The sequence below is a fragment of the Cinclus cinclus genome, chromosome 16 (assembly GCF_963662255.1).
Source record: "Cinclus cinclus chromosome 16, bCinCin1.1, whole genome shotgun sequence".
NCBI lineage: Eukaryota > Metazoa > Chordata > Aves > Passeriformes > Cinclidae > Cinclus > Cinclus cinclus.
In genome coordinates this window covers 950,308-972,046 of record NC_085061.1, presented here as the reverse complement: position 1 = coordinate 972,046, position 21,739 = coordinate 950,308, and the positions used below count along the sequence as shown (strand labels likewise).

At 57.6% G+C, this 21,739-nt stretch overlaps 1 protein-coding gene across 1 annotated transcript; it reads left to right on the top strand.

Annotated features, from left to right (window-relative positions):
* The first annotated feature begins 26 nt into the window (after window positions 1-26).
* GRID2IP (Grid2 interacting protein) lies at window positions 27-21,309 on the top strand. Its single transcript, XM_062503854.1, has 23 exons — window positions 27-61; window positions 2,844-3,095; window positions 4,596-4,681; window positions 5,057-5,126; window positions 6,317-6,411; window positions 7,236-7,419; window positions 8,632-8,786; window positions 9,173-9,195; window positions 9,952-10,150; window positions 10,270-10,368; window positions 11,402-11,496; window positions 12,101-12,218; window positions 12,560-12,873; window positions 13,080-13,493; window positions 14,369-14,456; window positions 15,390-15,467; window positions 16,063-16,259; window positions 17,176-17,331; window positions 17,843-17,929; window positions 18,339-18,468; window positions 20,121-20,239; window positions 20,633-20,797; window positions 21,238-21,309. The coding sequence occupies exons 1-23, from the start codon at window positions 27-29 to the stop codon at window positions 21,307-21,309; spliced, it is 3,231 nt and encodes a 1,076-aa protein (XP_062359838.1).
* The last annotated feature ends 430 nt before the right edge of the window (window positions 21,310-21,739 follow it).

Sequence of the window (21,739 nt, the reverse complement as noted above, 5' to 3'; positions counted from 1 at the left end):
CTTTTGTTGTCGCCGCACCCTGACAAATGGGAAAGGACCGGAGTTTCTCCCGGCATTTTCGGTACGTGTCTCTCGCTCCGCTGCTGCCCGCAGATGCCCGCCCGTGGGGGAGCTGGCAGAGCCCTGTGCCCCACGGGGGTCCCTGAGATGGCTCTGCTGCTTCTGGGGGCTGTGGGGACTCCGCTGTGTCCCCGGGACTGTCCCGTGCCCGTCCTGGCACCGTTTGCTGGGGGAGTCGAGCGAAGCTCGGATGGGGACTTGGGGTGGGAAGAGCCCGTCTGGGGCTGCTTTGGCTCCAGGGCTGCAGGCCAGCCCGGGGGGATTAGGATGTAGGGCTGGGGGTGTGATGGAGCGAAGCCCGGGGTCCCCTGTCTCAGCAAACTTGCAGCAGCTTTCCCCACGCTGCTGCCCTCCCGAGGGGACACGTCCTGTCCCGCTGAGCCCCATCCTGGGTGGGACCGTCCGGGGGAGCTCGGTGCCCTTGGCAGGACATGTGCATGTGGGACAGGGCTGGGAAATGGGGGGGGGAGCTCCCGGCGAGAGTGGGCTGCGGGAACGGGACTGTCTGTGCAGAGTAGGGCGGCCGGTGACTCACCTGGGAGCTGTGGAATGGGAGCGTGGCACAGGCTGAGAGGTGCCAAAGGGAGCCCTGAGCAGGAGCCGAGGGTAGGGGATGGGCACGGTGGCACTCTGGCACCATCCTGGCTGCGCTGTTTGGGGATGGGATGAAGGCAAAGCAGCCTGGAGCGTCTGGGAGCTTTCCCAGCCTGGAAAATGCACTGAGATCACATCCATGTCTTGGAGCAGACTGAGCTCTCCTGAGTGAGTGCAGAAGCTGCTGCAGAGGAGGAGACAGCAGAGCCGGTGCCCTGGGGCTCAGTGGCACCGGGCATGGGAGTGAGCACAGGGTTCAGGAATGGGGGAGCCTTTCCCAGCCCCTCTCCAACAGGAAGCAGAGCTAGGGCTGACCAGGAACACCTGAGGAGGAGGAAGGAGAAGAAGTGGAAGGCACTGTTCGGCACTGTTCAGCACTGTTCGAGCCTGCCCCTGCTTGATCTCCACAGACGGGGTGGGCACATCCATGTTCTGTGAATCCCGGTGGGGATTGCTGGGAGAGAGAAACCCCAGCTGGGTTCTGCTGCTTGGTGCCATGCCAATGGACAAAGGCAGCTTTATCCTGTGGGATGGCAGGACACTGCAGGAACAGCCACGGAAGCTGCTTTGCCTGCTTGGTGGGATTGTTTGTAGCAGTCAGTCAGATCTCTCCTGTCTGGGCGCTGCTGTGCTCCAGCACTGAGCCAGTCCGGGAGTAGTGCTGGTGCTGGGTCCTGGGCTGGGTCTGGAGCTGAGTTCCTCAGCCCAGTGGTGAGGCGGAGGCTCATGCAAAGTGGGACAGCTCTGCTGGAACGAGCAGGGCCGATGTAATTTGGCCAATTAAATGGGATTGTGCTCATTTTGCCTGTGAGGAACCCGGACTTCTCCCTGGTGAGTGCCCAGCCCGGGGCAGAGCTTGAGGGACCCACATCCTCCCCTGTCCCACAGGGTGAACTATTTATTAGCACAGTTTCACTCTTTTCTGGTTGCTGCTTAATCACAAATTGCCTGTGAATTGCACCAATGCATTACTTATTTTAAATTGTCACCAGATGCTCTGTGTGAGCATCTGCCAGCCTCGGGTGGCTGTGGTCTGTCTCCTCCTGCACCAGCTCTTTTTTTGGGTTCTGCCTTTGGCTGGGGGAAATAGAGATGTCCTGGTCCCGGTAGATTTGGGGTTTGAAGTCTCTCCTCCTCTGTCTCCACCCAGATTTTTGTGTTCCCTTGATGAAGCTGCCCGAGGAAGCCCTGTGGGATCCCCTGCCAGCCCCAGCTGTATCCTGGCCCTCGGAGCAGCTTCCTCTGAGTCCTCTGGCACCAGTTTGGCCCAGTTCCTGCTGCGGTGGGACACGTGGTCCCCAGGCAGCCGGGGGTGTGCTCACACCCCTGGAGGCTGTGATGACACGGGCCCGTGTTCTCACACCCCGCGAGGGGCCGGGCGCTAACGAAGCTGCGCTGCCGAGCCCCGTGAGATGGTTTTGTCTAACGAAGCTGCAGCTGCAGGAGTTGCTATAGAAACACTCAGTGATGCCAGCTCCTCCAGAAACCCCTAAATGTGAGAGCAGAGGGTAGGGGGAGGTGAGCAGGTGTTGGGGTCTGGCTGGTGTGATGGCAGAAGGAAAAGGAAGAGATAAAGTGTCTGCCAGGGTTATGGAGCTCACCCCGGCCCAGGTGGGAGCGGTGCCTCCGTGTCCTGGGGGTCCTTGCAGGGGCACAAAGGCCACTTGGCTTCTCCTATCAGGCCCAAAACAGAGCGAGTTCTCAGGGGTATCCTGTTGCCTGTGGCTTCACCGTGCCCATCACTGCAGCACCATCATCTCCCAAGGGGCACGAAGCTCCTGCCTGGCAGTGGAGGGAGCTGGGATGTGGGAACACTCAAGGCTGGAGCCCAGGAGAGCAGAGTCTGGGGCAGGAGATGGGGAATGACATTTTGGGGGTCCCAGAAGGTGCTTGGGCAAGAAGAAGGTCTGGAGGACGGGTCTGATATCGTTGCTTCAGCAGAGCTCTGCATGGGATGGGGAAAAGGATGCAGCGGGTGTCCCCAGCATCCCCGGGTACGTCCCCAGCATCTCCGGGCACCTCTCCAGCATCCCCCAGGGTGTCCCCAGCCCCGGAATTCACAGCTCTGCAAGGACTGAGGCCAAACTCACACGAGCAGTTCAGATCTTTCCCTTCCAGGGATGCCCAGCTCTGTGCCACAGCTTCCCTGGCCCCGCTCCTCACTCTCCTCCCATGCCTCGTTTCCCCAGGATTTTCATCCCCAAGAAGCACCGGCAGCGCTTTGACGAGGTGGTGTCGCAGAGCCTCATCAGCAAACTCTGCCGCTCCAAGAGCGAGCACAGCAATCGCCTGCGCCGCAGCCGCAGCGAGGATCACCAGGAGCGGCTGCTCGTGTCCACCCGCGCCAGCTCCGTGCCCCGCAGCCACGAGGAGCTCAGCAAGAGCCTGCGCAAAACCACCTCGCTCATCGCCAGCAATGTGGCCTCGGGGGCTGCCCGCAGGTAACACCCTCTGCTCCAGTGGAAAGGGAGGGCCACCAGGGAAAGGGGAGGGCATTCGGTGTGAAACTCGCCTGGGATCAGGATGAAAAAGCACATCTCTCTCTGGAAGGCTGGACAGGTTTGTGCCCCTTGTCCCAGCTCCGGGGCACCCTCTGTGCCCCCGCAGCTCTGCAGGGTTGGGATGCGCTGAGGTGGCACTTATAGGCTGAGAGGGGATGTTTGCTCCTTGCTGGGTGGGATGCAGGCTGTACCGGAGGGATTCGGGGTGCCTGGATGTGCCAGCAGGATTCGGGGTACCCAGCTGTGCCAGCAGGATTTGGGGTGCCTGGATATGGAGCAGGATTCGGGGTACCCAGCTGTGCCAGCAGGATTTGGGGTGCCTGGGCACAGAGCAGACTGAAAGGAGGTTGGAGCAGGGTTGGGGTTGGTCTCTTTCCCCAGGTAGAGAGTGACAGGATGAGAGGAAAAGGCCTCAAGTTGCAGCAGGGGTGTTTAGTTTGGATACCAGGGAAAATTCCTTCACAGCAAGGGTTGTCAAGCACTGTCACAGGCTGCCCAGGCAGTGCTGGGGTCCCCATTCCTGGAAGTTGAGGCAGTGGTGAATGTGGCACTGGAGGACGTGGGTCACTGGTGAACACGGGGGTGCTGCTGGGTTAACAGTTGGATTTCATAATCTTAAAGTTATTTTCCAACCTAAGATCCCCTGTTTCTCCAAGTCTGTGTCTGCCCCTGGCCTGGTCCAGCAGGTTCTGAGTTTGAGGCTGTGGAGGAAGGACAGACAATCCCTGGAGCAGGGGGATTAACCCACTTCCCCTGCCCAGATGGCCAGACCACAGCAGCCCCTGAGGGAGTGCAGATCCTGCTCCAGCCAGCAGGAGAGCAGGGCCTGGGCAATCCAAGGTGTCCAGCTCCAGCCCTCCTTCCTGTCAGGCTGATCTTCGTGTGACTTGTCCAAAATCCACTCCCAGCACAGGATCCTGCTGGTTGGAAATTATTTCAGTGATGCTGCCTTCCCCCAGCTGCCTTGGGGGCAACTCCCAGCTCCAGTCAGCTTCCCTGCAGGAAGACTTCCTAATGCTCCTTCCCAAATTTCCTAGAGGAATTTAATTCCTCTCTCATCAGCCTATGAGACCTTTGCTCCCTGAACCACACTGTCTCTCTAATTCTCTGTAATAAAGAATCACAGACTGGTTTGGGTTGGAAAAGCCCTTAAAGATCACCCAGTTCCAACTCCCTGCCACGGGGAGTTAGAACCAGATGTTTTTTAGCTTTTATACATATATGTATATTGTTTACATCTATATCTTTATCCCATATTCCACTTTAAAACCACATTTGAAACCCACTTTGGTATCAAAGGGGACCTTGTGGGGACATTGGCAGCATTGAAGACTTGAGCACTCAGGGGAACCTGGGCTAACAGGGTTGTGGAGGGGCTGGGGAAGGAAACAAGGGCTGGATCTTGTGCTCTGACATCCTGTTTGCCTTTCTCACCCGCAGAACTGTGCGAGTTTATAAAGGCAACAGGAGCTTTGGCTTCACGCTCCGTGGCCATGCCCCGGTGTGGATTGAGTCTGTCCTGCCAGGTAAGAACACGAGATTTGGGGCATCACTTACTGATCTCCGGTCTGAACTTGAAATGTTAAGTGTTGTTGGCTAAAAAAGAGCAAAAGGGACTTTTCCAAGGCTCAGTGATGGAGTTTTTCCAGTGGAATAATGAGCATTTTTGGTACATTTTAGACTGGCTTTATCCACTCCTTGTTCTGCAAAGTGGGAAATGTGTTCGGTGACGATCCTGAAGTGACACCGGTGTTCCCATTGCAGGCTGGGTGCTGCACCCAGCTGGGTGAACAGTCCCAGCCCACCCAGATGAGCCAGGTGCAGGGGGTGCCGTGCCTGGGGGTGTCCCTGGACCCCCATCCCAGCCAGAGTTGCTGCAGCTGAATCCCCTTTGTCCTTAGGGAGCCCGGCAGAGAAGGCTGCCCTCAAAGCTGGAGACAGGATCCTGTTCCTCAACGGCCTGGACATGAGGTAGGAGCTGTGCAGGGCACCCAGGGCTGGGGCTGGGGCAGGGGCTGAGCACACACTCTGGTCGCTCTTGGGCAAGGGGAACGGGGGCTGCTGGCCCTGGTCCCCACGTGCTGCCATGCACAGGGCTTTGCCCTTTGGGGACAGCTCCTGTAGTGCTCCTGTACAAAATGTGGCTCTAAGAGGAGCATTTTCTTCCCCCTGCTCCTCCTCTGAGTTCTGTGTGCAGGACAGTTTATGTAACCTGGGTTCTGACTGCAGCCTGCCCCCAGACCCCAATTTCAGCCACTCTGAGTTAATCTGTACGTGTTAAACCCCTGAGGTTTTGCTTTTGAGAGCAGCAGAGCCCCATCCAGCCCATGAATCACTCCCACAAAGGGATCATAAGCTTAAAGCCACGTGGGAATCCCACTTGTACCCAGAAGTTTAATTCTGTATTGTTTGTTCACCAAGCAATGGGACCAGAGGGACTTGTGCAGCCCCTGTGTCCTCGGGTGTGTCTTTCTGCATAAAAGCCAAGAGCAAAGGGCTACAGAGGCTAAAGGACAAGAGAGAGATGAATATTTAAAGGTTAAACTGATGCTGCTTCTGCCAGGGCTCAGGTTCTCACGTTTCAGCTGATGCAGTGAACTGTTGGCTGATGCAGCACTGCCAGAAAAAAGAGACTGGGTTGAGGATTGTCCTCTGAGCCATGCTTTTGGCAGGCATTGTCCCAGCCTGGCCCATACCCTTCTCCAAGGGCATCCCAAGATTTTTTTCACCTACAAAATTACACTTTATATTCACCTTGCATTTTCTTTTCATGCAGAATTAGGACAGGCGAGGACAGACCTGCAGCGCTGTGTCATTTAAAGGAAAAATCATTTTCTGGGTCTGAGTGTAGCTTAACTCTGCCTTCCTGTGCCATGGCACTCCTCAGGATGCTCACAGGCATTCCCATGGTTATTCTTTGGTGAGGAGTAACTCTTGGGGCAACATCCAGGCTCTCCCTCGGGAGGCTCCTCCCTGTGCAGCTCAGGGGAAACCAAGCAAAGAGGGAGAGAATCCAGGGAATCACAGTGGGGCCCAAACCCCTCGGGCTCTGAGCAGCACGAGGAGGTTTTTCCAAGATAAATGAAGGCAGCTGCCAGCTGTGTGTCCTCACTGCTCTCTGGAGCTGGGGCAGCTCTGACCGGGCTCTCCTGTGCCTGCAGGAACTGCTCCCATGACAAGGTGGTGTCGATGCTGCAGGGCAGCGGGGCCATGCCCACCTTGGTGGTGGAAGAGGGCATCGTCAACTTCTCCAATGGTAAGAGTGCAGGGAGGAGGGTCTGGAGAGCAGAAACCCCAGCCCAGCTCCCGAATTCCTGGTGCAGGAGGGAACTGCTGAACCTTCCATAGGCTGAGCAGGTTGAACGAGCTGCCTTGGGGGGATGATGCTCCTCTCCCCAGGGCCCCTTGCTCTGTGGGATCAGGCTGGATCTCAGGCTTGGCTGCTCTCCAGGAGGGCTCATCCCGCTGTGTGACTGTCCTTGGTGTCCCTTGCCAATGTCCTTCCTGTGCAGCGTGTGCCGTGTCCTTGTCCGCAGTAATCCAACCCCGTGGTGGCTGCGCAAATCCTGCGGCTCCGGGAGCTGTGCAGGATTGTTATCCTGCTGCAGGAATCAATAATTGATGGTGCTGCTGGGGAGGAGAGCTGAGGGTGTCTGGGGCAGTGGAGGGTCCCTGCCACACTCCCCGAGCTCTGTGGAGGCTGGAGGCTCCCTGTGATGTTGGGGTGCTGCTCCATTATGCTCAGACCTGGGAGTCAGGGACTGGCTCTTCCCTCTGGAGCAGCAGTGGACTCCCCTCAGCCTCACGTTAGAAGCCCTGGGATGCCCCAACTCATTTGCAGGTGCACTCAAACCAACCCCAGCAGCTCCCTGCTGCACAGAGCCACAGCAGCCTGGAATGGTTTGGATTGTGAGGGACCTTAAAGATGATCTCATTTCACCCCTCTGCCTCGGGCCACCCCACCAGGTTGTTCCAAACCCCATCCAACCTGACCTACTTCAATGCACACAGCCAGTGGCACTCAAACTGCTCCACTGCCCTCAAAAGAAACCAAGGAAAGATGGAATATTTTTTTTGCAGACTCTGACTCTGCTGAGTCCCCGAGCAGCTCCTCAGCCCTCACCTCCCTGCAGTGGGTTGCAGAGATTCTCCCCTCTAGCATCAAGATCCAAGGAAGGACGTTCACGCAGCAGCTGGAGCACCTGCTGACCCCACCCGAGCGTTTCAGCATCTGCAAGGCTCTGGAGGGCTTCTTCCAACATCGGTAACTCCTGCTGGTGCCAGCTCCATCCTCCCACTGGGGCCTGGCCTGGAGCAGTGCCTGTGCCAGGGTCGGTGTCAGGCAGAGGCAGACCCGGGCAGGGAGGCTGTCCCAGGAGCTCTGCTGTCCCTGTGCTCTCCAGCTTCCCCAGTCGGGTGTTCCCTGTGCACAAGCTCTTCTCAGTCTAGGTGTCCTGCCTGGGGACAGGGCAGATCCTTTAGTTTTTGGTTCCTTTAGGTTAATTTGGTCACCTCTTATCCCTCAACCCCCAGTGCAGGCTGTCTTGCTGCCTCTGACAGCTGCAGACCCTGTTCCACCTCTTTCAGTAAATCTCTCTATGCTCCATCCCTGTCTCCTCACTCTTCCCACAATTTTGGCTGCAGCATTCCTTGGTGGCTGCAGGTGAATGGCCGTGGCTGGCAGAGCCCTCATCCTGCCATGGAGCACATCCACCCTGTCCTGTGCAGGGATCCAACCACATCCCCTGGCATACTCCAGATTTCATCAGTGACCTCATTTCCTGCCCTTGCTTGGTCTTCCAGCAGTGTTTTATCAGAGGCTGTCACAGAAGGGTTTGGGTTAGAAGAGAGCTTAATGAACTTCTTGTTCCACCCCCGTTCTGGGCAGGGACACCTTCCACTGTCCCAGGTTGTTCCAAACCCCATCCAGCCTGGCCTTGGACACTTCCAGGGATCCAGGGGCAGCCACAGCTTCTCTGGGCACACTGTGCCAGGGCAGAGTTTTATCCTGTTGCAGGCTGTTCTATCCTCATAGGATGGGGTGCTCAGCCCTGCTATTCCCCACAGCCCTTTCCCCCCTCTACACACCAGAATCAGATGGAGCCTTTGGCCCCAGGAGCTGCCAGCCCAGCCACCCTCCTCAGTACATTTCTCCCTCGGCCTGTTTAACTGCAGCTGACTAAAATTCATGTCTTCCCAGGGCTTCTCTCCTCTTTCTGGTGCTCCCCTCTTACTCATAAAATCATGGAACCCATTAGGCTGGAAAAAGCCTCTGGAAAAGCCATCGAGTCCAAGCATACCCCCAGCACTGCTGAAGCCACCACTGACCATGTCCCCAAGTGTCACATCCACATGGTTTTTAATCCCTGCATCTCTGCAGTGAAGGAATGAGTCCACGCCAAAGCTGAGGCTGGGAAGCAGCCACGAGGAGGATAAGGATGCTCTCACTGCCCAGCCCTCTCCTCCTGTTTTGCAGGAACATTGACACTCTCATTGTGGATGTGTACCCGGTGCTGGACACACCAGCCAAACAAGTTCTCTGGCAGTTTATCTACCAGCTGCTGACCTACGAGGAGCAAGAGCACTGCCAGCAAAAGATTGACAGGTTTCTGGGGTACAAGGCCTTGGCAGGTGAGAGGAAGTCCCTGAGCTCCAGGATGGATGCTTCGTGTCCTGATGGGTGCTGGGAGCTCGGTCCCTTGTACTGGGGTAGTTTTGGAATGGAACTGCATTGAGAGGAGAGCTGGTACCTGAGATGATGACTCTGGGAACAAAGGCTTTTGGAAGCTGCTCAGGTCATTAGAGGTGAGGGAGTCCAGGAAGGAAACAGCTGGGTTAAGGACAGCATTCAGACCAGAGAGGTAAAATAAGGGCGACACAGCATCCCTTTGGGAAGTCACAAAAGCATTCGTGGTTGGAAGAGGCGGTGCTGCTCTCCCAGAAAGACACAAAGGTGATCCCCCTTGTCCCTGGTCCACCTCTCCCCTGACCATCACCCTCATCTGGTTCTGTGGCAGCGCAGATGGACTGGGGAGAGCAGGTTTGAAGTGAAATGTCCTAATCTGTGCATTTATGCTCTTAATTGCTTCCAATTTTCCTATTCTCAGCTACTCACATAGATGTGTTAATTTTAAGCTCAGCGAAGGTGAAAGAAGTGTTGCTTGAAGAGAGGCTTTCAGAGGAACACAGGGATTTTAGCAGAAAACAGCTCCAAGTCCTGGTGCAAATCCTTCCTGTCGTGCATGGGATCCTGTGCTCCATGCACACTGGATCTGCTCACTGGATTTGCACTCAGCCACCTCTGCTTTGCGTGTGCAGAATCACAGCTCTGCCATGGGCTGTGCATTCCCAAGAATTCATGCCCTGTAATGAGCATACAGCCTAAGAAGCTCATTCCAGGAACGCAGGGCAAGAGGGAAATGCAGGAGCAAATCTCCCTGTCCCAGGCTGTTCCCAGCTGCAGGCTGGTTCCTGGCTCCTCTCGGTGTCTCAGGTGAACGGGCCAGTCTCTGAGCATGAGCAGTTTTGGGTGTTCTGGTCCATGCTGTGTGTCTGTGCCTGGAAGCACCATGGCCAGAGATCTCTGGGTTTGGGCCGGTCCTTCCCCTGGGCTTCCAAACTCCAGTGATCTCCCATGTCCCAGTGCTGTCTGTCAGGTACCTCAGAGCTGGGTGCTCTGTTCTCTCCATCCTGCTGTGAGCCGGAGCCTCTATGAGCTGCACATGGACGATGCATGGACCATGTGCTCCTTCCAGGCAGCATTCCAGGGCTGGCCCCACTTCCCTCTTTTCCCTAGAGGGCAGGAAGGGTTGACTGGGACCAGCCCAGCTCAGGGCTGGAGTTCTATGTGGGCCATAAGCTGGTGGATGCCAATCCTGCTGGAAAAATGGGACTGGATGTCCCAATCTCTGTGCATGCATCCCTGCCCACCTGGAACCTGCTCAGCTCCCTGGGGATGGAGCGAGCTGGGAACACCATACCTGGGAATGGCAGCTGTGAGTCCCATGGGAGCCCTGGGGGCTCTGGGGAGCTCTGGGGGTACCTGTGCTGGGGTGAGGAGGGGTGGGGAGCTGTGGGGTCGGGCTGTGCCTCACCCAGGTGTTTCCTGCTGCAGCTGAGGCAGAGGCTGAGGATCGGTACCGCAGCTCCATCCGAGGAGCCTCCCTGTGCCGGGGCAGCCTCCGGACCCCCCGCCCCGAGGAGGGGGCAGCAGGTGGGTGATTGGGGGCTGGGGGTTGTGCCCGCGGTGTCCTGCTCTGCCCCAAGCCAAATTCCTGACCTATGCCTAAACATGAACGATGGGTAAAGATGGCAGGCAAAGGTGGAGGTCAGAGTAGAGCCAGCACTGAGCTGTCGGCTGGAAATCCACGTTGTAAGAAATTTATAGAATCCCGGAATCGGTGAGGTTGGAAAAGCCCTCCAAGATCATTGAGTCCAGCCCGTGGCTGATCCTCACCTTGTCACCCAGCCCAGAGCATTGAGTGCCACATCCAGGGGTGCCTTGGACACCTCCGGGGACAGCGACTCCACAGTGAAAGAACCAATTCAATAAGAGGCCACTTGATCATAAAGCTGAATGTTGTTTCCAACCCCTTCCATTACTCAGATGTGAGCTGGTCCTGCTGGTCTGGGAGGGCAAAATTTATGGCTTCCCTCTGAACATTCTCAGGTTCCATCAAACTAACAGGGAAATCCACATTTGTGAAATCCACATTTGTGAAATCCATGTGAGGAAAGAGGTCATGGTTTGAGACTCTTGACAAGCCCCACTTGTGGCACAAAGCCTCCATCCCTTCAGGGGACGCAGACCTGCCTGTTCCCATCTCTCCTGCCGGATGCTGAAGGGCCCCTGACCTGTGCTCCTGACCATGACCTTCCTAAGGACCTCCTGGGCATATGGTGTTCCTCAGCTGTCAGGGGGGTCTGAGACATTTCCTGGCTCTGAGAAGCTTTTCTGCTGGGGATTAGAGCATGGAGAGCAGCCAACAGCTGGAGGGGAGCTGTGTCTGGGCAGATGTTGGCCAGCTGTGAGGAGCAGCCCTGTCCTCAGCTGCCCTGAGGGAAGAGTGGAACAGCTTGGAACTGTGGTGCTGACCTTGAACCCATCCTACACTGCTCCCTTGGGACCCCCAGAGCCGGGAGCTGGGGCAGGGAGGTCACTCAGGGTCCCAGCAGGAGACAGGGGCCCTTTGTGGGTCGGGGCTGGGGGCACAGAGGAGTCACTGGTTTGTCTCTCCCTCCTGCAGGCAGTGACACCGTGGAGGTTCCCGTTCACCTGATCCCTGGAGAGAGGCAGGCTGGTGATGGCACGTCCCTCCCGGAGACACCCAACCCCAAAATGGTGTGACAGGGCAGGGGACACCTGTGGCAGGGCTTTGCCCACGTGTGTGGGGTGGTGTGTCCACAGGAAGGCAGCTTGATTCCTTTGCTGTGAGCACAGGGCAGTGGGGAAAAGGCACTGATGTGTCTGTGGGTCAATACCTTCCGGGGGCTGATGGTGTCCCCTGAGCCCTCCCTGAGGTCACCTCCCTGGGAAATTAGTCAGGTTTAATGAGGCTGCTGTCTGCCACTGTCTGCCTGTAGCCTCATCAGTGAGAGGCTCTTGGGGGGCAGAGTAGCCTGGGCTGGGGTGAAGCCCCCCTTTAAGAGATGGGCACTGGTGGGCCAGAGAGTCCAAGACTGATTTGGGTTGGAAGGACCCTGAAGCCCACCCAGTGCCACCCCTGCCATGGCAGGGACACCTCCCACTGTCCCAGGCTGCTCCATGTCCCAGAGTCCAACCTGGCCTTGGGCACTTCCAGGGATCCAGGGGCAGCCACAGCTGCTCTGGTCAGCCTGGTGTGTGGGGACTGTCCTGTCCCCAGGACATTACAGGTCTCTGGATGTCCACAAGCCCCCAGAGGGGGTCGGTCTGGGCATGGCAGCAGCTTTGTGTCCTTCCCCAGATGTCAGCAGTGTACGCAGAGCTGGAGAACCGCCTGATCGGGGGCTTGGCTGGCAAGATGGGCAATGCTGCCCTGCACAGGACATCCCCCCCTGCCCCAGAGCTGCCACATGCTGCAGGTACCTCCCAGGGGCATCTCAGGTGAGGGTGGGTGGTGCTGGCCAGGCAGGTGGAGGAGAAGCGAAGGTCCTGCTGGTGCCATTTAATAAGGAAGCAGTGCTGGCTCTGCAGAGCTGTGGCTGCTGGAGGGCAGTGGTGTGGGTGGGATGCTGCATCCCATGGGATCACAGCAAGCTGCTGTGCACTGCAGGCTCTGCCTGGCGAGCTCCCTTCTCCTCGTCACGCTCCTCGTCCATCTCCTCGTCCTCCACCTTGTCCTCCTCCTTGTCCACCACCCTGTCCTCCTCATGGCCAGGGACTGCAGGTTGCCCACGCAGCGCCCCTCGGCTCTGTCCCGCAGGTGGCCGCAAGCCGGGGCTGGCGTGGCCGAGCGAGCCGCTGGCAGCCCAGCCGTGCTACTACCGCCTGCACAGCAGCGTGGCCTCCCCGTGCAGCACCGAGTCCAACCCCTACGTCAGCCTGGACAGCAGCCCGGCCCCGTCGCCCAAGCACCGCCAGTACTCGCCGCTGTCGCGACGGAAGAAGCTCTTCACCTTCTCCAGGCCCCCGCGCAGCCGCGACACCGACCGGTTCCTGGACGCCCTCAGCGAGCAGCTGGGACACCGGGTCACCATCGTGGATGACTTCCTCACCCCCGAGAATGACTACGAGGAGGTGAGCGTGGCATGGGGAGCTCAGAGCGCCATTTTTGGTGCCCTGGGACACGAGCTGGGGCTCAGGGGACACGTGCTGGGGCTTGGGGCTCAGGGGACATGAGCTGGGGCTCTGCAGGTGTCAGGGAGGGACAGGACACATCGGGATGGAGGATGGAGGGTGGAGGATGAGGTGCCACCTTCAGCCTCTGCTCTGTGCCCACCCAGATGAGTTTCCAGGATGACCAGGGCAGCTATGTCACCAACGATGTCAGCAGCAGCGAGTACATCAGCAGCAGTGACGAGGGCAGCTCCCTGACCTACTCCACGCTCTCGGACCACATCCCCCCTCCTCCACTCAGCCCCCCGCCCCCGCCGCCCCCCCTGCAGTTCCACGACCCTCAGACTGGCCCCACCAAGGCAGAGGCCACCAAGGCCAGCGTGGCAGCCGCCCCCAAGTCCCTGGTCAGCCACCTGCACCCCATCCCTCCTCCCCCACCGCCGCCACCGCCGCCCCCCGTGCCCTGCGCTCCCCCCCTGCACCGGGGGCTGCTGCACCGCAGGAGCGACTCCAACCACATGAGTGTCAAGAGGCTGCGCTGGGAGCAGGTGGAGAACTCGGAGGGGACCATCTGGGGGCAGGTATGGCCCGGGGAAGGGCAGTGGGGTGAGGCATGGGGGTCCCAGCCATGCCCTGGGGAGCAGTGACCGGTGTTGAGGCTCTGCAGGGCTTCGTTTCATCCTTCCACTTGTTTGGAACAAACTGCTGGGGTGGGGAGAGGCCCTGGAAATCATCTGAGATGCTGGTTTTGTCTACAGCATCCTGGGGAGCACTTCCCTGCCCTGAAGAGCAGGAGCTGGGGGGGTGTTGTCAGTGGGAAAGGATGAGGATGGATGGAGCAGAGTGATGGGAGAGCCCCGTGCAGGGCAGGACAGTGAAGGGGACAGCAGAGCTGAGGGATGAGATGAGACATGGCAATCCTTTGGCATCATGGACATGAAGTGGTGCAGAACTCTTGAGGTGGATCCAATCCCTTCCTGGGGTTTAAATCCCAGCCTGTCCCGGCGTTCAGGACGTGCCATATTCCCTGTGCCATATTCCGTGCCCTGAGCAGCCAGAGGGGAGCTGTGGGATCATCTTCCAGTCCCACAGACATTTGAAATCCTGCCCGTCCCTCTCCCTAACACTCCAGGAAGGAAGATACTTCTTCACAGTGATTTTTCTGTGTGCAGAAAAATTCCTGAAGCTCCTGGAATTCCCATTTTATCATTCAGTAAAGGGATCAGGTCCAAGCAGCAAGTGAAGACAGAAACTGTAGGATTCAGCTGTGTCAGCAGCTGAGTGGATCTGCAGGGCAGTGGCCAAACCTCCAGTCACAGGATGGTGCCACCAGCCTGTCCTGGTTTCTTCTGGGGACACGGAGCTTAGTGTGGGGGACAGGGAATGTGCCAGCACAGGTGGGCACTGTCGGGCTGTCCCTGTGCCAGCACAGCTCCTGACCCCTCCTCCTCCACAGCTCGGGGAAGACTCAGATTACGACAAGCTGAGTGATATGGTCAAATACCTCGACCTGGAGCTGCACTTTGGGACTCAGAAGCCCACGAGTAAGTACCGAGCTCCAAAATAGGTTCTGGTAGTAGCAGAGCTGGTGCCAGTTGGGAGGAGCTGGGAGGAACTGGGGCTCGATGTGCAGCAAGGCAATGCCTGTCTGTGATATCACTCGTGGCATGAATTTGTTCATCCTCAGGATTTTGTGGCTGGTGGCACAGTAGATCATTAAGGTGGAAATGGTTTCATTATCTCCCTTAATTATCTCTGCTGCCATGATCTGTTTTCTCTCCACATTTCACTGGGCACTGAAACATGGCTGGAGGCTTTCACCAATCGCAGCTCCAGTGCTTGAGAACTCTGGAAATGCTGAAAAAGCCATGAAAACATTCCCGTGTCCAAAGAAATCATCACCACCAGAACTTTGCTTTTTATACAAATAATCAGTTGATGTCCCCCAAGAGCTGTGATGGGTCTGGAGCTCTGTGCCTATGCAGCCCCCATCACTTTTCAGCTGGGATCTCCCACAGACCCACAGGGATCTCCCTCCCGGAGGAGTTTTTGGGTGCTACAAACCCAGAGCGGGGTCCAGGCTGGGGGTGTGGGGTGGTGATGATCCTGATGGGAGACATTCCAGTAAAAAACGTGGGATGTCTGAGCTCTCCTGCAAGGGCCACGCTTGCCCAGCTGGCAGTGGGATGAAATGGGACTCATCTCAGGGGACACTGGTTTTAGGATGTTTCTGAGCAGTCTGGGATTTTCTGTGTGTTTCACCTCTCGTTTTACCTTTTTCAGCTCCAGCTGAGTCCTCCATTGGGGAGATCTTTGAATTGCAGAATTCAAGGATTCCTGGAGCCATTGCTGTGTGCAAAGCATCCGTTCTCCTCTCTTTCATTCATGGTTTCACTGTTTGCAGGACAGTTTTCTTCCCACTGGAGCCACCTGAGCCTGTCCTTACCCGTGATTAAATCTTTCAGTTTCTCTTCCAGAGCCAACTCTCATGCCTGAAAACTTTAAAAAGAAAGACGTGGTTGAAATTTTGTCCCACAAAAAGGCCTACAACACATGTAAGTCCACGGTGAAGGTACCGCCAAAAGGGGCCCACAGGTGGGATGTAGAGAGCTGGAAAGGTAAAGGGAAGGAACACGAGCTCAATCCCATGGGCAGCATCCCATGAGCACAGCTCAGCTGGAATTGAGTTTTCCTGCAGCCCAGAGCTGCCTGAGACTGCGTTCAGCTCCGGGCAGGGGGAAGGAGGGAACTTTTTGGGGAAGGATGGAGATGGGCTGTGCCTCTTCAGTGTCCTGGGGAGGAGCAGTGCTGCTTCTCCAGCACGTGCTTCTGGTAGGGAAGGGGGGTGGGAGGGCTCGGTGGGACCCTCGGGGGTCCCTCCCTGGCTGTGGGGGATGGATGTGGGAGCAGGGCTCACCCAGCCTGGAGCGTGGGTGGGATGCACGCGGTGTCCTGGAGGGCTGCAGGACCAGAGCCCCCCGTGGGGTCCCCACGCAGCCTCTGCAGGGTCCCAGGGAGCGGAAAGCCCTCCCTGTCCAGGGCTGTGCCTGCCTGGGCATGGCAGGAGCCTCACTCCGTGGGGAGGTCGATGTCCCCGTGCTGTCCCCTCCTTTCCCCCGAGTGACAGTGACGTGCCTCCCTCCTCCCCAGCCATCCTGATCGCCCACCTGAAGCTGTCGCACATCGAGCTGCGGCGGATCCTGATGACCATGGAGACGGATCGCCTGGAGCCGTCCCACATCAAGCAGCTCCTGCTCTATGCCCCGGACGGGGAGGAGGTGCAGCGCTTCCAGAGCTACAAGGAGAACCCGGGCAAGCTGAGCGAGCCCGACCAGTTCGTGCTGCAGGTGCCCGGGCAGGGGAGTGCTCTGGGACTGGGGCTGTGTGTGTGTGTCCTGTCCTGCCAGCAGGACACTCACACCTGGGGCTCTGTGTGTGCCCTGTCCTGCCAGCAGGACACTCACACCTGGGGCTCTGTGTGTGCCCTGTCCTGCCAGCAGGACACTCACACCTGGGGCTCTGTGTGTGCCCTGTCCTGCCAGCAGGACACTCACACCTGGGGCTCTGTGTGTGCCCTGTCCTGCCAGCAGGACACTCACACCTGGGGCTCTGTGTGTGCCCTGTCCCTACCAGCAGAACACTCATACCTGGGGCTGTGTGTGTCTCCTGTCCCTACCAGCAGGACACTCACACCTGGGGCTGTCTGTGTCTCCTGTCCCTACCAGCAGGACACTCACACCTGGGGCTCTGTGTGTCCCCTGTCCTACCAGCAGAACACTCATACCTGGGGCTCTGTGTGTCCCCTGTCCTGCCAGCAGGACACTCACACCTGGGGCTGTGTGTGCCCTGTCCCTACCAGCAGGACACTCACACCTGGGGCTCTGTGTGTGCCCTGTCCCTACCAGCAGGACACTCACACCTGGGGGTTGGGAGGAGCTGGTGGCACTGGGACAGGAGGTGATGCTCAGTTCCTGAGGGCTCTGGCAGCTCCCAGTGGCTGGTTTAGAACTGCAGAGCCACCACCGTGTTTGCTCCCTGCTGTCAGTGATTTTGCTCAACTCTGATTTTCTGTTGGTGAAAATACAGTGACAGTGGTGACAGTGACTTTGCCCAGCTGATTTATTTTGTGTTGACAAAGTCAGCCATGGATGTTGGTGTGGAAGTGCCCATCCTGTGGCAGAAAACCAGCCCAGCCACTCCCAGGCCTGTGAAGGAAGGATTGTGGCTACTGGAGGTGGTGATCCTGCCCTCCTTTTGCCCCAGATGCTGTCGGTACCTGAGTACAAGATCCGCCTGCGCAGCCTGCACTTCAAGACCACCCTGCAGGAGAAGACCGAGGAGATCAAAGCCAGCTATGAGTGCATCTGCAAGGCCTCCCTAGAGCTGAAAAGCAGCAAGAAGCTGGCAAAAATCCTGGAGGTCAGAGCAGTCCCTTCTCCTTGTAAGAGTCACCCATGGTCCTCAGCATTCCATGGGAGCACCCACGGGCAGCTCCAGCCCCGTGGTGTTTCCCACATTTGGGCAGCATTCCAGGCTGCTCACCTCCACACTACCCATTGCCCTGAGGGCTTTCTGGGGTCCTGGGATGGGCTGTGCCTGGCAGAGGGAGAACAAAGTCCACTGCAGTTCCTCCATGACTCTCCTGAGATGAGCTGTCCCAAATTGCTGTTAATTAATTTGGTTTTACTTCTTTTAAAAAACAGATGGGACAAATGAGGCCGCTGTGTGCTCAAAGGCATTTACACATCAGTGATGAAAGTCCTTAGTAGCTCCTGGGCAGTGACCCCCCTACAATTCCTTAAATCCATGGGAACAATGTTTGTCTGCACATTAATGGGTGGTGAACAGAAATTCTGAGTCCCAGGAGCTGGGACATGGGAGGACACGGGTGCAGTCCCCAGCCCTTCATTCCCTGGTTTCCTCTTTGCAGTTCGTGCTGGCCATGGGAAATTACCTGAACAACGGGCAGCCCAAGACCAGCAAAACAACTGGCTTTAAAATCAACTTCCTCACTGAGGTCAGGAGAGCCAGAAGGCTCCTTGTGTCCAGCAAGGCTGTTCTCACCAGAGACCCCGGGGTGCCAGACAGGGTGGAGGGGGCTGGGTTGATCCGCTGGGGGACTTTAGAGACTCTGCCATGGGTCTGGTGCTTCAGTGCTGGGAATCCTGCCCACCTCAGGCTGCCCAGGGCCCAGGTGCGGGTGGGAGAACCCACAGGGACTGCAGTGGGACTCCCGAGGGGTGGGAACAGCCCTGCCCTGCAGGAGGGGGCATCTCCACACCACTAATCTGGGTGTGCAAAGATTGAGTGTCCAGTTTAACCATTAACCACAGGAGCGTGGGGCTGAGCCAGGGGTGACTGACCTCGAGTGTGTGTGAGCCCCACTCCCTCTGCAGGGGCTCTTCACTTGTTCTGCTTTGCTGCAGCTGAACACGACCAAGACTGTTGATGGGAAATCCACCTTCCTGCACATTCTTGCCAAATCCCTCAGCCAACACTTCCCAGAGCTCCTGGGCTTTGCCAAGGATCTCCCGACAGTGCCGCTCGCTGCCAAAGGTAAAGGATCAGAAGCAGCTGCAAGTCCCTCGTGTCCTTGCTCTGCCTCTGGGTTTGGTTTGAGTCTGGGGTCAGCCAGGAGCTGCACAGCCTTGGCAGGAGCAGGATGGGAACCAGAACAAGTGGAGAATGGTCCTGAGCAAGAGTTAGGAAGGGACGAGCTCCGTGACAGTGAGGTGCCACCCATCCCACGCTGCCACACGTGGTGGTGCCTAAACAAGGCTCTGTCCCCTCCCTGGTATTCCCTTCTGGCTTGAAACCATGATTGCCAAGTTCAGAGGCATCTCGGAAGTGCAGAGGAGGCACAGGAAATGGAAGTGTCAGGAGATGCTGTGCCCCAGCCTCCATCCAGGTGAGCAGGTGCCCCTGCACGTGCCAGCATTGCACCTGTGCTGCGGAGGGTGCAGCACCTTGGGGAGGGGGTCACAGTTGGGTCACAGCTGTGTCACGCTGAATAAGGACCCTACAGATCAATTTTCTGCAATAAAAACCCATCACAGACATGCTGGAGTTGTTCTCCATCCACTGGTGCTGGTGCTGTCACAAGAGGCTGCTCAGGTGTGGCACAGGACCAGGGCAGGGCCCATCCCTGTGCTGGCACTGCTGGGGAACCTCCAGTTCTGGGGACGGCTCTGGGCCCTCACAACAAGGACACTGTGGTGCTAGAGCATGTCCAGGGAAGGGAATGGGGCTGGGAAAGGGGCTCAGCCTGGAGAAAAGGGGGAGCAGGAGGAATCTGTGGCTCTGCACAACTCCCTGACAGGAGGGGACAGCCGGGGGGATTTGGGATCTGCTCCCAGAGAACAGGGACAGGAGGAGAGGGAACGGCCTCAGGATGGGCCAGGAGGGGAGTTAGGTGGGATTTTAGGAAAATTCCTTCATGGAAATGCTGCCCAGTCCTGGCACAGCTGCGCAGGGCAGGGGTGGAGTCCCCATCCCTGAAGGGATTTAAAGGTGCCCATCCTGTGTGGATGTGGCACTTGGGGACAGTGCTTGGGTTGGTGGTGCTTTGGCAGTGCTGGGGAAACAGTTGCAGTGGATGACCTTAGAGGGCTTTCCCAACCTAAATGATTCCACGGTTCTGTGATTTTAAATGATGCATTGAATCTCTACAAAGCACAAGTTGCGTTCCCCTTGCACGCCATTCCCTGCTGTTTGTGAGCAATTCCCTTGGGAATTAGTGCTACGGGGATAAATAAAGGAGCAAATTCTGGCCTGGAGCTGTAAATTTCCACTTGAGGAAAGTCTGTACCTGGAGCTTTCCCAGCTGGAATTTGTATCTGGCCTAACTCTTAAATAACCCTTCCATCACTGGAAGCTCCCGGCTGCCCAAACTCCTGCCACGGTGTCCCCCCTTGTCCTGTGTCCCTCCTGTCCACTCCCAGGTACCTGGGTGTCCATCACTATGAGTCTTGGGTGCTCCTTGTCCTCTTTCCAGGCTCCTTTTGACACTCCTGGCTTCTCTAGGTGTGCAGGAGCTCCTGGTACCCTGCTGGTCCCAGCAGCGCAGTCTGGTTGTCCCCCCTGCCTGGACAGCAGGATGTTGGTGCAGAGCAGTGTGGACAGACAGACTGACCCCCTGACCCCCGGCCACGCTCCTCACCCTCATTGTGAACAAACCCAGCCCTGCTGACCCCGCTGTTGTCCTGCAGTGAACCAGAGGACACTGACAGCCGACCTGAAGGACCTGCACAGCACAGTGAGTGACATCCAGAAGGCGTGTCACAGCATGCCAGCCAGCGCCGAGGACAGGTTTGCCATTGTCATGACCGTATCCTTCTGTGAGAGGGGACATCCCTCCAGGGAAACCCTGCCACTGCCTTGGTGGCTCCTTGAAAAGCCAGGGCTGTGTCTGCCACCCTCTCAGCACTGCTGGGAAGTTCCTTCTGCTCTCAGCCAGGATGAGGAGCAGGTTTGGTGGTGGCCCTGTGTGGCACAGCCCCAGGGAATGTGTTGGGACGTCTGTCCTTGTGGCCTGTGCTATCAGGGACTCCTGAGCCTGCCAGCCTGCACCTCCCCACGTGCCAGCACGTCCCCACGTGCCTGTGCAGCAGCTCCCTGCTGCCAGCTGGGCTGGATCCCAGCCATTTGATAAGGGATTGATAAGGGATTCTGATCCCTACCAGCATGGAGCAGCTCTTTGTCCTTAAGCCAATTCCTGCAGTCCTTCCTGGAGAGTGCCCAGCCTGCCATGCGCTCCCTGGATGACCTGCAGCACAAGGCCATGGAGGAGTTCAGCAAGGTGTTGTCCTTCTTTGGGGAAGACTCAAAAATGACAACTTCTGAAGCCTTCTTTGGCATTTTTGCAGAATTCATGAGCAAGTTTGAGGTGAGTTGAACTTTTCCAAGGCAGCCAGGTATCTCCTGTGGAGTGCCAGTGGGGCGTGTTATTTGTGTGTGAGTGGGGGGAGCAGGATGGGGTTTGGTGAGCAGCCGTACCTGAGTAAGAGGCAGTTTTTCTAATGCTGATAAAGTGCAATTTTTGTAGCATACAAATCAGCTGGCCAGGGTGGGACACTGAGGGAACACAGGCCCCAGGGGAGAGTGATCCATTTGTTCATTTGTGCATTTGTTGGGTTGGAAGGGACCCTAAAGATCACTCCATGTTCCACCCCCTTCCATGGGCAGGGACACCTTCCACTAGCCCAAATTGCTCCAGCCACACTTCCAGGGATGGGGCAGCCACAGCTGCTCTGGGCACCCTGTGGCCAGTAGTCTGAACTTGCTCTTGCCACAGCAGCCCCACACTGAGCCCTTTCTGTCCCACAGAGGGCTCTCAGTGACGTGCAGGTGGGCGAGAGCCAGCGCAGCCCCAGGATGACTTCTCCCCTCGCCTGGTGACGGCCTGCGGCCACCTGAGGTGCAACAGTTCCTTGCCAACAAAGTGCAATTTGCTCCTGTCCAGTCTGGTTGTAAATACGCTGCTGCCACCTGCTACCACCCAGCAGAGTCACAGACAGAGGGGTCGGGGCAGGTGGACACTGAGGAAGCACCGCAGGTGACAGAGGGTGATGTGAGGGTGACACGAAGACAAACCCTGCACTGGTCCTGACAGTTTCCTTAGCACTCTCCATTTCCAGGGGATCACTGAGCCAAGGTTTTTGCATCCATCTGGTAAAACCCCACTGTCCCATGCTTCCCCAACTCCTGTAATTGGCATCAGCAGCCACTGGAGACCTTCCCCACGCCCCCACAGCCACTGCCCGAGCGTGGGGGGCTCTGCCCAGGCAGCCTTGGGCAGGGGGAGAGCCCAGCCAGAGTCCCTGGGAAG